We start from the raw sequence: 16,236 nt of genomic DNA on the forward strand, positions 1-16,236 counted from the left end.
GGGCAAACACTGTTCTGGTGAAAGCACTGGTGCGCATTGCTTGCAGTTGTATTTCTGACATTTAAACTAGTTGGTTATTTTGTATGTTTTTCACTATTCGTCCTGTTACAAATAACTTGTTGATGTTTACAAACAGGGTGCGGTAGTCTACCTCTTGTATTCTACCGTTTTGAAAACCTATGGCTACCGGACCGGTACTTTTTTGCTTCTCGATGTGCGGTGCCAGGCACACGCTTACCATTGATTTAAAAAACGTCCCCGATTCCTACACGCACTCATGTTCTATCCTACAAGCTGACACGACGCAAGCAAACACGACACAGTCAGACATACGTCTATATAACAAAAGTAGCACACTTTCCCAAGCTTGTCGCGCAACTTTCCACTCGAATCAAGACAAATCACCCACCTATCAGTCCTGAGTGCGCAGTGCGCAAATAACTGAACTCAAACGAAGCGTATAGTCCGAGAAGATGGGCACAGACGTTGAGCCACTCAAAAACGAGCACACACAACTGTTGCTGCACACTATTCCAGTTAGCAAAAATAGCATCACAGAGTAGCCTACAACAAGCCTTGAAAGTGAAACAAACACCGAAACGGCAATTATTGACCACCCATGAGAACACTCAGGGTTCCCACACTTATTTAAAAATCACTTTCCAGGACATTTCCAGGACATTACCAGGACCATTTTTTGGTAATTTAGGACGGATGTTTTCTCCATCGAACCCACAATTTGGGCATACACAGCGACACACCGACAGGGGACAAGTAATAAATTAAACAACAGATGGAATGGTTCATTTTAACCTTTTAACCTTTAACCTTTCGGCGACTAAAATCCACATTTAGCAACTTTTTGGTAAAACATGTCTTTTCAGGTGCTGTTTCCACGTAGCAGGATATTTTTTTAGCAGGGTATTTTTTTCTCCTGCTAGGTGTAAATGCAACATGTGGATAAAAAAATCCTCCATTGTAACAAATGCGTTTCAGCCCCCTAAACAGGATATTTTTTTCTCCTGCTTTTTATACCTGGATTTTAAATATCTGCTACGTGGAAACGGAAGGCCAAAACCAATGCAAAACCAATACAAGCAGGAGAAAAAAATATCCACATACAAAAATATCCAGCTACGTGGAAACAGCACCTCAGTGACGCTGAGCTGCTGTCAGAAGCATTTCCTACGATTAAGCAGGGCTGCAGATATGCTCTGATCTCCAAAAAAAGATAGCACTACAATTTTTTGTAAGTAAGTGCTAGCACTGCCTATTTGTAGGCCTATTATGACCCTAGGCATGTTTTCGAGAGATATATAACGCCATCATATCATCTAGCGACTTTTCAGCAAGCCAACTAGCGACTTGTAGCGACTTTTGGCAACACTGAGTCAAAGAATATAACTGTGTATAAGTGCAATCAAAGATGGCAACCTTACCAAACTGTGCATGTGTGTGTGGACAATAATGTATTCAATGCGTGGATATAAATTCAATCGTCATGTCTAGACTCAAAAAAGAGTAAAAATTATACCACAAACAAAATCGGGAAAAAGTTGAAGGAAAAAAAATCCAGGACAAAATATTTTTTTCCAGGACATTTGGTGAATTTCCAGGACATTCAAGGACTTGAAAACATATCTCTAAATTTCCAGGTTTTCCAGGTTTTCCAGGACGTGTGGGAACCCTGACACTGCTTCCCAGAACAAGACGTGGCATAAAATATTGGCTCTGCCAGGGATAGCCTCCGCGACCCCTGTAAAATGCAACCCATTTTCAACTTATTTCTTAAATATATCCGCAACAACAAAGTTAATATGCTATGATTACAGGTGAGACTGTAAATTATCCGTTGTCAGAAAGACAACTACAGCTAGTTCTACACGTAGCCAGTCAAACGCGCTAAACTTTGAGGATGAAACGCATGTTATTAGGCATGGTATCATAGAGGTAGAAAATAACACTAGAGAGGACACAGCAATTTGCGACAGCACTGGGAAATGGCAGCTGGAGCTTCCCAACTTCCGTAGGTAGTGTAGGTACTTTCAGGCAATGCAAGTCAATGGAGAACATGCCCACCCCTGTCAAGAAATTAACTAAAACTGTGTAAATATAAAGTAACACTTTAATCAAAGACCAGATTTTAAATGTAAGGTTACATATCTACTGAAATCATATGAGTCGATAAAATACATTTAAAAATCAAATAATATATTTTATGAACATAGTTAGCAACACACTTCAACTATTGTCCTTGTATAGTGTGTTGATGGACATTTTCACATGATTAAGCCATTTTTGACAGAGGTGAGCCTCGTTCTCCGTTAATTTCCATTTCTCTGATCTACCTACAGATAATGGCCGCTACAAATTGCCGTAAAAGGGGGGCGGGGTCCTCTCTAGTGTTATTTTCTACCTCTATGCATGGTATATTCTAGCTAGCTGCCAATGATAGCCGTCCCATTGGGGCTATGAATAATGTTAGTAAAAGTCACAATGCTTAAAAGAAAAACCCTTCATGAAAAAGACATCATGCGCAGTCGAAGTAAACTATTCTTTTTTTCCTAACTATCCGCCACGGCAGGTGCAATGATAATGGAAACATACGTGTCCTACCTTCTTCCAGCTATGCATTCCATGCGCATTATTGGCCCATATTGGAATATCAGTCCAACCCGTTTAATGATTGTCATTGCACTTTAAAGACATAGTATTACACTTATTTTCTTTTCTGCCATCAGCAACAATGTTGGCTATTTGATTTTTTAATCTCTCGCGCTGCGCCGCAACCGAATTGTTGACCGCTGGTGTACTTTTTTTTTTTTGGAACACGGAAGACCAGGGGATGGCTCAAAACTACTGAGTGAATCTGTTGTATGACACAACCGGTGCTGGAGTGTATAACTAAATCCGTGCACCAAACACACCTCTCGTCCCCTTCTCATGGCCAGGACTACTCTCGATTTGAGTTCAGTTGGAAAGTAAAAATTGTAAATTAATTGACATGAATTATGAGGACGGAAATCCGTCCAAACGAAAATCCAGTTGACGGAAATCCGTCATAGTGACGGAAAACTTTAATCCCTGCTGTAGTGTGTGCGTGCACACATACACCCCTACCTGGTCTCTGTTGTTGATGTTGGAGTATGGCAGTGCTCCAGACATCAGTTCGTACAGCACGATGCCAAAGGCGTACACGTCCGACTGGAAGCTGTACGGGTTCTTATCCTGCAGCCGGATCACCTCAGGGGCCTGAGAAACACGCATGCACACACGCGTACACACGTTAACACACACACAAACGCACACACATACACACTTAACACTAGAACTACCAGGATTTTTCTGCCTACCTAGAAGTACCAGAGAGGGGTCATTTGACCCGGCGGCTTTTACGAGTAGCATCCAACTGCAGTTTGCAGAAGTGGGCAGGTCTGGATTTCTGAGATCCCGCCCCTCCCATTTTGGATCTCGCCCCTCCTATTTTTCCTATTATAGTAGTCTGTACAGTCCCACACCATCCCGACGTCACCCTATTTGAGAATTTGCGCCAAATGTCTTCTCCGGCGAATGCATAGTCTAGGCCTACACTATTCTATGCACACAGCTTGTATCGTGTCTCGTCTTTTGGAGTGCTAAATAAATGTATTGATAAACACTGGACATAGAATCATTCATCAATCATAGGATATTCGATGGCGGTAGGCCCAAGTCAGTCCCTCCAGGATTTTGCACTGGGATTTTGTGATTTTTGCGGTCAAAATGCCTGATTTTGTGGCGGCATTTTCTCATTTTTTGCAAAGATTTTGCGGCATTTTCTCATTTTTTGCAAAGATTTTGCATCCCTTTCTGTTTTTTTTGGTAATTGAAAATCACAATCAGTCTAAGCAGGCTTAAGACAAAAGAGAGAGATTCAGAAACACACTTCCTATATAATAGAATAGGCCTAATAAAATATTGTGAAAAACTGTCAGAGCGTCTTATTAGCCAGTGCGTCCAATGTGTAAAAAAATCATGGCCGCGACACTCATAAATCTCTGTCGATATTTTAGAACGACTTCGGGGGGAAACGGGACAGCGCGTTATGAAAAAATACTTGTGGGTATAGCCTACCACTAGGCCTAATGAAGAGCGTCGCGGGGTACAGTAGCCAGGCTGTAGGCTATGCAAGCGTTACAATGTCACCTGTTGGAAGACGCGTCTCTCTCTCTCTCTCTCTCTCTCTCTCTCTCTCTCTCTCTCTCTCTCTCTCTCTCTCTCTCTCTCTCTCTCTCTCTCTCTCTCTCTCTCTCTCTCTCTCTCTCTCTCTCTCTCTCTCTCTCTCTCTCTCTCTCTCTCTCTCTCTCTCTCTCTCTCTCTCTCTCTCGTGCTCGTATTGCAAGCTGTTGCATATTATTTGCTTGATGCAAAGTTGTGATGGCATACACGCTCTCGTTGACATGGTTGTGTGCATGGTTGCATGGATTCGCAAGACTTTATTGCAATAACAGTGAAAGCGTGGAAGGGCCGTTCACTTCCTATCTCGGTGTCCTTGACTGAAACAAGTTGCAAAACTTCACACTTCCGAAACCTTTGCGATCGGCACTACAGTGATTGTTATCAGAAGGCTTGTGCCTACGCATAGACATAGACCCTTAAATTACAAACATTAGCGAACATTGAAAAGGGTTTCAGACAACGACCGTCGGGTAGCATGCTCATGAAAGCGACAGGGGAGAGTGGAGAAGTTCCGCAAAAATGTAGCCTAACGTAAGATGTTTGCTGTGCGACAGAGGCCTACCGTCACTATTTCTTGACTGCATACACTTCTTCGTCATGGATAAATGGGCAACAATACTTTTTCCACCCAGGATTGCACTGAAAAGTAGGCTACTGCTGTTAAAAAAAAAGGTCATGAGTGTGCAGCACCGACGCCTGCGTGTAGCCTGTCAGGGAGGGGAGGAGAGACGCGGAACAGCTGAGATGAGGGTCGCGACTTCCGAAATAGCAGGCAATTCTTTTTCAATGTTTCAGTGACATATTAACAAAAATGCTTCGTATTGGTTTTCGTCTCCGGTGGTATTGTAGTCACATTTTTATATTTTTTGACGAAAATATAAATCAATAAACTCCACAGAATGTTGAAATTTTGCGGGAAAAATGCGGCTTTACAGGAATTACGCGGCATCGTGAAATTATGCGGAATATCATTGAATTTGCATGAATCCACGCGATCGCTGAATCGCGAAAAACTGGAGGGACTGCCAAGTGTAGCACACCAGCATACATTGATGACTCTTAGAGCTGCTTTGGACAATAATACTGCCTATGTAGGCTAATTGCGGTGTGAAGTGGTTTGTATTATGTCTCGTCGTTGGTTAAGTAAATAGGGGCCTATATTTACTAAACACTGGACATAGAATCATTCGTCAATCATAATAGCGCACCATATTTGAGAAATGGACCCAAATTATCTGGCGAATGCAGTAGGCTTATTCTATGCACACAGCTTGTTATCGTGTCTCGTCGTTTGAAGTGTTAAGTAAATATATTTAGACCTACTAAACACTGGACATAGAATCATCCATCAATAGCGAATGCGTTACCCTGTATTCTAGGGAGATTGTATCGTGTCTCGTCGTTTGGAGTGTTAAGTAAATAGGCCTACATTTACTAAACACTGGGCATAGAATCATTCATCAATAATAGTGAATGCGTAGTTGGCTACACTGTATTCTATGCACACAGCTTGTATCATGTCTCGTCGTTTGGAGTGCTAATTAAATATATTTAGCCTACTAAATATATTTAATTTTGTACGTTTCAATTGCATGAGTGTTTATTTCCATTTACATAGAATAATTTGTCCTTGACCTTACTTTCTCTTTCATAGTAAAGGAGAAGATTGAAACGGTCTCTGCAACTGCTTTAGGTTCCTGATTTAATGATAATGTTAAGCGCTGTTAGACGGTTAAAAACAAAAGGTTAATGCTGTGTCAGGGTGTCAGTTTGGAAGCGGGGCAGATGCACGAAGGATAGGCCTACCAAAGGCTACTGCAATGGCCTGCTCAGAGTCCAGTCCCCAATCCTAAAGAGATTGTGGCGACAGCATCCAGGCTTTGGGACTTTGAAGAATGTGCTCATGCTTGTCAATGATGGGTAGGCCTGTGTTTAATTTCGAGCGGATCACACATGGAGTAGCCTAATTCGCCACTGCACAGGCGTTTTACTGCCTACTTTAGTTTTCTTGTAGTAGCCTACCCATCTTTCGAATTTTAGAAACTGGCACCAAATATCTGGTCTTCAAACTAAGATACTAAGAAGAGACACTTAATATTAATTAATATTAATGTGTTAACAAATACTACATGTAGGTTATATTAGCTAATAATAATAATATCTTATATTAATTTCCCTCCGGATTAATAAATTATAGGCCTACTAAACAGGGTCGCGTGCTGTTCATCGCGCGGTTCACTCAAAGCTCCCCGCTCGTGTTTCCTACACTCACCAAACCATTATACATTAGTGGAGTAGAGAGAGTGGATCTACGATTTTATTTGTGAAAACTCTGCGTCTCTGCTCTGCACGGTGCAGTGACTTCCAGAGCTATTTTTCTTCCCATGTAGAAGCTTAGCGCTGCCGCTGAATGACAAGGGGGAGGCACTCGATGTGCTCTGGGGGGAGGAGGAAGATGTGCTCAGGGGGGAGGAGGGAGATGTGATCCAGACCTGCCCCCCGCCCTGCACACTGCAGTTGAACATACTTGGCTTTTACCTAATACACTAATCACTCATTTTGTTATGGTAATGAGGCTGTTAGGGGCCGTGTGTGGGGTGAGGGGTGAGGGGGTCACACCTTACAGTGCTAACAGCCAAGAAAAACAGGGACAGACAGCTTCTTCACAAGGGCTGTCAGCCTCCAAAATCACCACAGGTAAATAGCAACTTGCATGAAGATATCAGCAGCAAAGACAGATAGCACAGTTTGGCGGACAGTGTGTTACAGTTTTTCTCCATTGGTTTGGCTCATTTCTTGAAACTGAGATGTCATTCTCAAAACATGGACAAATCCCAAAACTAATTTGCAGTTCCTCGCAACAGAATGGCATTTATCATTTGTTTCATCAAATTTCAAATGCTTTTGTACATGTCTCAATCATTTAGTACATCCTTGCAAATGGCTATGTACAAGTATCCTACAGTTAACACAATCAGCTTACATTTAGTAGAATTTTCAAATGAATGTACCTTGCTGATCTATCCCAATTGGTTGATTCTTAGTGTAATGGTTGTCCTGAAAACATGTCAGCACATTTTCTTCAAGTCATCAATGAACGTGTGAATGTCCCATGTGATCATGACGAATCATATGACTGCAACCAGATAATGGTTGAATTACAGTTTTTCTCTATTGGTTTGGCTCATTTCTTGAAACTGAGATGACATTCCTATAACCATTGGGTCATTTGGCCAACTATTCTTACACTTCTGCATAACAGTTCAGATAACTAGCAAAATGTCATATACCTCCCAAAACACCTCATTCTTGCATCAGCACTAAACCGTCTCACATATAAATAGTCAGTACCATCAAAATGGCATAGATACTTCTCAATTGCTTTGGCTCATTTGCATTCATTTAGTCCTTCTGTCAAAATAAACTGGATGGTTCAGCATAACTACATGGATCCTCATCACTCGCTCATATCACCCCAAAAACAGTTTACCCATGTGTCAAAACTAAATTTCTTCCCCACATATATCATCAGTACCCCCAAAATACATTGTCCCTTTGCCATTGTGTAAGCACTGGCAGTCAAATGGTTAGGTGTTTTATCTACGTTCAGCTAACAGATTTCGACTATGTATAAAAATGAAAAAGTGAGTGAAACCATTGAAGTTTGACAACACAGATAATTTACCAAGGACATTTATCAGTAACTTTCTTTACTGTAAATTCATATACAGAAAGTAATGCCCATATATCACAGGTTTCTCGTGGGTTTGGCTCATTTCTCAAAACAGAGATAACATTCTAAAAATAACATGGACAAATGCCAAAGCAACTAGCAATTGTTCAAAACAGAATGTCGTTTGAAAAAATGTCATGAAATTAGCCAAATAACAGAGGAAACTGTAGTATACACGGTTGTAAAATTATTAGTACTAGTAAAGTTACAATACCATCTGACCTGTTGAACACTGTCATGAATTTACTATGTAATGAAATTCTTAAAATATGATGTCCTTGACTGTTTTGGGAATTGCGTAGACCACTTTGCATATGATGACTTACATAATGAAATAATGCTGACGTGTTTTGGAGAGGGCAACCATTAGACTGAGAATTGTCTAATTCGTTTAGATAAGCAAGGTCAATTTATTTGGAAAATGTGCTAAATGTATGCTGAATGTGTCAACTGAAGGGTATTTGTACATATCCATCTGCAGAGATGTACTAAACATTTGAGAAATGTACAAAGCATTTGATATCTGATGAAAGCAATGAAAAATGCCATTCTGTTTTGGGAAATTGCAAGTTGGTTTGGGGATTTGTCCGTGTTGTTTTGAGAATGTCATCTCAGTTCCGAGAAATTAGTCAAACCAATCGAGAAAAACTGTAACGTGTGAATCTCCCATGCCATGTGACCATAACGACTCATGTGAATGCAACCTGGCAATTGTTAGATGGATAAATACCAGTGCATGTGGACTACTGCTTCATTACATTTCCCTCAAGAATTTTGTGGTGAAAGAAGCTCCTCTCCAAGGAACGAAGATGCAGAGATACAGCACTCAACAGGCATTGGAAATGATCCACACACGCGCACACACACTCACGCGCGCACACACACTCACGCGCGCACACACACTCACGCGCGCACACACACTCACGCGCGCACACGCACACGCACACGCACACGCACACGCACACGCACACGCACACGCACACGCACGCGCACACACACAGCTAACTAACTGCTAACAGCCACATTTCCACAACAAAAGGAGTGTCCGCGGGGGGTCCAAAGGGTCAAATGACCCTCTTGTGGGGCTTTTAGGTAAAAAGGTCAATTGACCCCTCCGTGGTAGTTCTAGTGTTAATCAAATGGTCTACATTACACAATAAAGGGAACACCAAAACAGTGCAATACAACTCTGAGTCAATCATGCACCAGCCTGTTTAGTTGGGGAAGCAAAGCCGATTGTGAATCCATTTTGCCTACTGCAAGTTTAACTGACAGGACAGGACAGTGGTTTTCAAAGTGGGCCTGGGGGACCCCTGGAGGGGTGCAAGGGGGTGCTAGGGGGCCGCGGCAAGTTGGCAAGAAAAATATAGCAAAACAAAATAAATAATTGAATAAAATAAATAACTAATGTAAAGCGAAATAAACCAGAAACAGGCTAATATTTAATAAATGTTTCATAATGATCTATTGCATCTCTAATGGAAGATCTACTGCTTTCCTGTTGTCCTTGAGTGGGTTTTCGGATGCACCGACTCCATCGAGTTGTTAAAGGGCTCATGTCAGGGGGGCCTTCCATGAAATCTGCTGCTATATAGGTGGCCGTGTCATGGGAACGTTTGGGAACCCCTGCACCAGTAGACATGGAAGACAATCTGTACTCTTCAAAAGAGTGAGAGTATGTATGCACATCCCACCTCACTGAGGCCTGGTGCAAGACAAAGGCGTATCGCGCAAAAGAAAAAGTAGAAGTCCGCACACCGAAGCTCCACTTTAAACATTTCCAACCTTCGAAGCGGAGCTACAGTGTGCAGACTTCTACTTTTTTCTACAGACAATCTGTACTCACCATCCACAGGATGGATCCCGAAAGCTGCTCGAACTGGTGTGAACCGCTCCAGCGCGATTTCACTGTGGCCAGACCAAAGTCACCAATCTTCACCGTCAGGTCCTCATGAAGGAAGATGTCTGAGAGGAGGGAGGGGTTAAGGTTGACTTGCAAAAGAAGGTACCACTAACGAGATGCACACTCATGGAGCCCCCTAGCCTGGGAAATCCCATGCCGCTTTGCACAATCGTTCGGATCTGAAAGACCGCATGGAAGCTCATCCCAAAGCGTTAGCCTGAGGTACAGCAGCGAGCAATCCGAGAGCGTTGAGGAGTGGCAAGATGATGTATTACTGGGGAAATGGAAGCTTAGTTTGTTTGAATACAACTGACATGATTGGCTATGGGCTACATATGCAGCCAATAAACGGCTGTTGGCAATTGTAAACCACATCTCCCCTACCAGAAACCCAATCACTTGCGATATGGAACCTGGCAAATGGAGCCCCAGGTTCAAATACAGCCTGCGTCGTAATGATTGAGTTTGACCTCTCTTCTGTTCTTTCAGCCACTCTCTTATTCTGGTGATGCTACATCTAGTTACGAGCTAGCAATTGTCATTGAATCTTATGTTTGAATCTTATAGCGGCAAGGAGAAAGGTAACACTCAATCATTTAACTCAAGGGGAGGTCTAAAATGATTTCCAGAAATGGTACAGTATTGCTTTAATCAACAGCAGTGCATGCTGTACATCTCAATGGGGGTTAACACGCATAACTGTACAGTCCCAATGTTTTTTTTTGTTCGTGGCACCACACAATGCTACTTGGTCTGTGGGAACATTGTCGTGACACAATATACTGTTTGCAGTCAGCGTTGAGGAAGGATACTGTTGCTCTTCAGGTCCCTGTGGATGATGGACTTGGCATGCAGGTAGCTGCAGAGGAGGCAGAGAGACACCGGGGTCAGTCAGGAGTCAAGTCTCCAGTCTCACACACACGCGCCAGCATGAGAGACGTGCACGTACGCACACGCGAACATTTTACAACACACACACACTAACACACAGCACACACACACACATACAGCACACACACACACACACACACACACACACACACACACACACACACACACACACACACAACATGCTTGCAAAGATGCGCGCACACACATCCAGAAAACAACAGAAGACATACTGTATGCCCCACAAAATGACAAAGCCCCAAAATTCTCCCAGAAGTGCCCACGCTTGGCTGCCTGGGTTAGTGGCAGGCGGGAGCTGGGACTGGGATGGGGATGGAGAGCCAGGGCTGTTTGTGGTGTTCCCCTTTCACACGCCTGACAGAAGAGCTGCTCTCAGATGGGACAACACTGCCAGCCGTAGTATTGTAGTGACAGTAGAGCCCTCAAGCCGAGCTGGGCTGAGCTGAGCAGAACAGAGGAGAGCAGAGCGGAGCTGAGCTGTGTGACAGTGGGTCTAAGTTGCGAAGTCGCGGGTTGCGGAGGTACGACAGGGGTCGCGGACAAAAGGGACAGTTTGGATAAAAGGTGAAAGTGAAAAGAAAGCGTGAAAGCCCATTGGGAAACTCCAACTCCCATTGTCATTGTGACACAGCACTCCACAGCACACAAGTGAACACTGCACACTGCACACAACGAAATTGCATTTATGCCTCACCCGTGCAAGGGGGCAGCCCTCAGTGGCGCCCCATGGGGAGCAGTGCGGTGGGACAGTACCATGCTCAGGGTACCTCAGTCATGGAGGAGGATGGGGGAGAGCACTGGTTGATTACTCCCCCCACCAACCTGGCGGGTCGGGAGTCGAACCGGCAACCTCTGGGATGCAAGTCTGACGCCCTAACCGCTCACCCATGACTGCCTCAAACCTTGAATAGAGGATTTTATAACCTTTCCATACACTGTTAGTAACAATATTGACTTCAATTGGGTAATAAAAGTATTCACTTTTTCTGCGATTTACACTCAAGATGAACAAAATTATGTTTTTGCATTTGGAAAATGGGAGGTGGGGGGAGGGACGCATACGGGTGAAATATTCTTAGGTCCAAAAGGGGGTCCCAGCAGAACAAGTTTGGGAACCACTGGACTACTTCATACCTGTAGCTCTGCCTGGCCTGTCTTTCTCGGTTCTTCTCTGCCTGTCCCCCTTTCTCTCCTACGGTCTCCTCTCTGTCTGTGGCTTGAGATTCTGCTACGTAAATAAGAGATTCTTTTTGGGAAAAATACTGTCCTGTAGAGAATTTTGAATGAGATGCGTTTGTCCTCAAATTCACACAAGCTAGCAGGTGCTGTGAAAAATCCCGATTTGTACTTGAAAGGAACACAAGAGGATTCTTCTGAGGATCCTAAATACTGTGCCACTTTGTTTACACCCTAACAAGGACTCTGACAAGGACTGTCCTTTAGGCCTTGATAGACCTGTATCCAGAAATTATTTTGGGTTCTATAAAGAATATATTCAAGCAAAAGCGTGCACAGACACAGACACACACAGACACGGCAACAAAAGATTATTTTGCTGTACTGTATGAGCCCCAACAAAGGCAAGCATGGCCAGCCACTCCATATGCACATCTTCCATTTCAGAGTTTGGGAGCAATTAATCAATCATTAAATGTTGAGAAAATTATGGTTTGATCACAAACACACATGGACACACTCTCTCTCTCTCTCTCTCTCTCTCTCTCTCTCTCTCTCTCTCTCTCTCTCTCTCTCTCTCTCCTCTCTCTCTCTCTCTCTCTCTCTCTCTCTCCTCTCTCTCTCTCTCTCTCTCCTCTCTCTCCTCTCTCTCTCTCTCTCTCTCTCTCTCTCTCTCTCTCTCGTTACCAGAGGGAGTCAGTATTTCATGCTTTTTTACAATGTACACGATTGCGACCACTGTTTGCTAGCTTGGAGCAGTTTTTCGATCATTGCAATGAAGAATTCTCTGCAGAGACCTTTATTCTTGGGTTTAGGTATGTAAAGCGTAAACAAAATGTATGCCGACTGATCAATTTCAGTCTGGGTGAAGCCAAGATGGCAATTTATGTTACCAGGAGGAACAGAGTGGAGGAAATACCTGGAACTGAGCTTTCAGATGTATTTCCTTCACTGGTTAAGTCAAGGGTCCTTGTTGATTTTCGTTTTTTTAAACTCATGAATGATTTGGAAACATTTGAAGCAAGGTGGTGTTACAAAAATGCTTTGTGCTCTGTACTGAATGAGGAACTGCACTTCAGCTATTTCCTGTAGATTAATCTATTTGCTGATTATATGTATTGCTTGACCCTGGCTATCTGCCATGGGGTGATTGTAAAACAACCTTATTGTGAATAAAGAACTTTTTAAAATCTCAAATCTCTCTCTCCCTCTCCCTCTCCCTCTCCCTCTCCCTCTCCCCAATCATGTACCCGCCAATTCAGTTCGGAAGGGAAACTGATTGTGATTCCATTTTGCCTACTGCTGTGCAAGTTTAACTGACAGGTAATAAGGTCATAACCAAGACAAGCCCTAAGAATGGTCTTAATGCAGAAATGGCCCGTGGACACCACCTGCAGAAACCCCATTTCTGGCTTGTGCCACATTTGTCTTTTTTCAATGTCCCCTCCCTGGAGGCACCATCTCCATCAACTACCCGATAACACACACACGCATGCACTCACATACACACACACACAGTGGCTAGAGACTTACTCCATGCCCTGTGCCGTCTGGCGGGCGATGTCGATGAGCTTGATCATCTCGAACTTGGTCTCGATGATGTGCAGGTGGTGGTAGAGGCTGGAGCCCTCGCACCACTGGGTCACGATGGCCAGCTGAGGCTTAGTGGTGTAGCCCATGAAGAGCAGGATGTTCACGTGACGCGTTTTCCTGGTGGTGAAGGGGGTGTGAGAGAGAGAGCGAGAGAGCGAGAGAGCGCGAGAGAGCGCGAGAGAGCGCGAGAGAGCGCGAGAGAGAGAGAGAGAGAGAGAGAGAGAGAGAGAGAGAGAGAGAGAGAGAGAGAGAGAGATAGATAGAAAGAGGGAGGGGGGAAGAGAGCGAGCGAGCGAGCGAGAGAGAGAGAGAAACAAACAAAAATAAAACCGGTAGGAACAGAGGGATGAAGATGGGGAACAGCGAAGGAGTGCAAAGATGGTGGAGAAAAGACAGAAATAAAACGTGGGGAAAATGACAAAAGAAAAAGGTCGGTTAAGAAAGCAAAAAAAAAAAGAGGAAAAAATCCAATGCCACTGTATGTAAGCAGATTTACAGATTCATGTAAACCACAGATAGTGTATACATATTGACTATACTTGAGATACATACTGACCTCAGGGCTGCCTCTAACTCTGCCTCTAACACTGAGCATGAACACTTCATTCTTGAAGACCTTGCAGCTGAACGCACACTACATACAATACAGTACATACTATATCGTGTACACATATACTGCATATGTATAATACTGCATGATCTACAATGGAGATGCATACTGACTAAATGCCAGGGACACATACACGCCAATTTGGCCAAGTGAAGTGAACTTCGCCATTCATTCCTATTGATGGAGCCAAGAAGGCAAGCGAACATGAGCTAAGCAAAGCAAAGATATTCGACCAAGTTTAATATTATGCAAATGAGGAGCGAATTCCGCCTGTGGTGGCCAATCAAATCAACAAAATAAAATGTTTAACTCAATTTGATTTGCCGCCACGACCTGATGACCGTTGAGCCGTCAGAATGACGCCCTGAATTTCGCCTGAATTTCACCCACGTGTCCCCAATACAGTAAGGACTGCCTGTAACCTCCTGCTCCTACCTGAGGACGCCCACTTCATTCTTGAAGGCCTGCAGCTGCTGGGGAGTGGGAGCTGTGACGTTCAACATCTTCACTGCCACATCACCTGCAGGGATAACCAGCAAAATCAGCGGTTACATCTCAAGACTCAACAGGATGGAAAACAATCTCATGGACATCGTCACTGCCACAGCACCCGTTGGGATAACAAGCCCAATCAGGAGACTGCATGTCCATGGGGGACCCAGGTACGAGGCTCGATCGGAGACTGAAGCCTGGCCCCGATATAGCCAATACAGCGGGCAACACGTAGACCATTGCGTAGACCAGGGGTCCCCAAACTAAGGCCCGGGGGCCGGATGCGGCCCGCCACGCCCCTTTGACCGGCCCTCCACCTCTCTGCACCTCACCATTTGCCCAAAGAAGCAATCCTTACAGGAAAAAAATGATGATAAAATATATTTTTATTTCCATTTCTATTGTATCACTCATAAACCTTCAACCAACCATTTTTCTAAACTTTCCTTGCTATTTTTACGTGGTTGTTGGAAATTAATAGGAATACCTGTGGCATTTCAAATTGAAAAACATGTGAAGTACTCACTTCTTTTCCAAATCACTTGTTATGATGAACTATTTTGTGCTAGAAATTATGGCTATAACAGGCAGTGGCCTAGTATACAGCCCACATGATTGATCCCGGCCCCTGATCACTGTCAGGAACGATAATGTGGCCCCCAGACAAAAAAGTTTGGGGACCCCTGGCGTAGACCATTGAAGACATGGTCTCTCTCTGTGAATTTACTGAGGTGATGCATACTGTTATAGACTGTACAACAGCCCATCCAATATTAATAATATTTAGGTGTAAAAAAAGCTTGATATTGCTTATCTACATTCCCACGAAATCTACAAATCCCCCTCTAGCTATGGTCTGTTATTCCCTTACCGTGCCACTTGCCCTTGTAGACTGTTCCAAAGGAGCCTGATCCTATCCTCTGGCCCAGGGTGATCTGGCCCTCCGGGATCTCCCAGTCGTCACTCGAGTCCCTGCGGCCCAGAGTTTTCTAGAAAGTTGGGGAGAGAGAGAGAGAGAGAGAGAGAGACAGAGAGAGAGACAGAGACAGAGACAGAGACAGAGAGAGAGAGAGAGAGAGAGAGAGAGAGAGAGAGAGAGAACGCTGCATGAATAAGACATTTCTGGGAAAGGCTAGAGAGGGAACCACAGCAGAAACGCTGCAGGCAGCAAAGAATGGAGGGGAAAAAACATCTAAGAAAAAGGAGAGAGCTGGAGCCCCATAGTTCCAGAGAGGGTAAATGGAACTGCATAAACAAGATTTCTAGGAAAGACTAGAGAGCACAGCAGAAAACATGTGTGCTGAATAAGAAATAAAGAGCAACAGGAGAAGGAGAGGAGCGTATAATAATAATGAAAAGCCCACGTCGAGAGGTGGAGGAGTGTGGGTGGTCATTATCGCTAGCTCTTTTCATGAACGAAAAATTATGAAAATGCCTTATTGCATTATTATTACGGCATTACATGCATCATTGAACTGTCCCTGACAGCACGGTTTAGCCCATAGGAGGCCTCCTCTGCCTGCTGCGAGTCCAACTATGGTGGGGCATGCGTGGGAGAGGGTCGTGGGGGGATTGGGTTGGGGACACAATTTGATTCGTTCC

At 43.9% G+C, this 16,236-nt stretch overlaps 1 protein-coding gene across 2 annotated transcripts in view; it reads right to left on the bottom strand.

Moving 5' to 3' along the window:
• The window catches only part of braf (B-Raf proto-oncogene, serine/threonine kinase), a 44,389-nt gene that overhangs the window by 10,232 nt on the left and 17,921 nt on the right, over positions 1-16,236 (bottom strand). For both annotated transcript variants that reach the window (XM_063216831.1, XM_063216830.1), the window contains 6 exons: positions 15,506-15,623; positions 14,578-14,662; positions 13,473-13,649; positions 10,667-10,713; positions 9,798-9,916; positions 3,121-3,252 (listed from right to left, as the gene is read on the bottom strand). In XM_063216831.1, coding sequence (XP_063072901.1) covers positions 3,121-3,252; positions 9,798-9,916; positions 10,667-10,713; positions 13,473-13,649; positions 14,578-14,662; positions 15,506-15,623 — 678 coding nt within the window. The remainder of the gene's footprint in view (positions 1-3,120; positions 3,253-9,797; positions 9,917-10,666; positions 10,714-13,472; positions 13,650-14,577; positions 14,663-15,505; positions 15,624-16,236) is intronic.

This window comes from Engraulis encrasicolus, chromosome 15 (genome assembly GCF_034702125.1).
Source record: "Engraulis encrasicolus isolate BLACKSEA-1 chromosome 15, IST_EnEncr_1.0, whole genome shotgun sequence".
Taxonomy (NCBI): domain Eukaryota; kingdom Metazoa; phylum Chordata; class Actinopteri; order Clupeiformes; family Engraulidae; genus Engraulis; species Engraulis encrasicolus.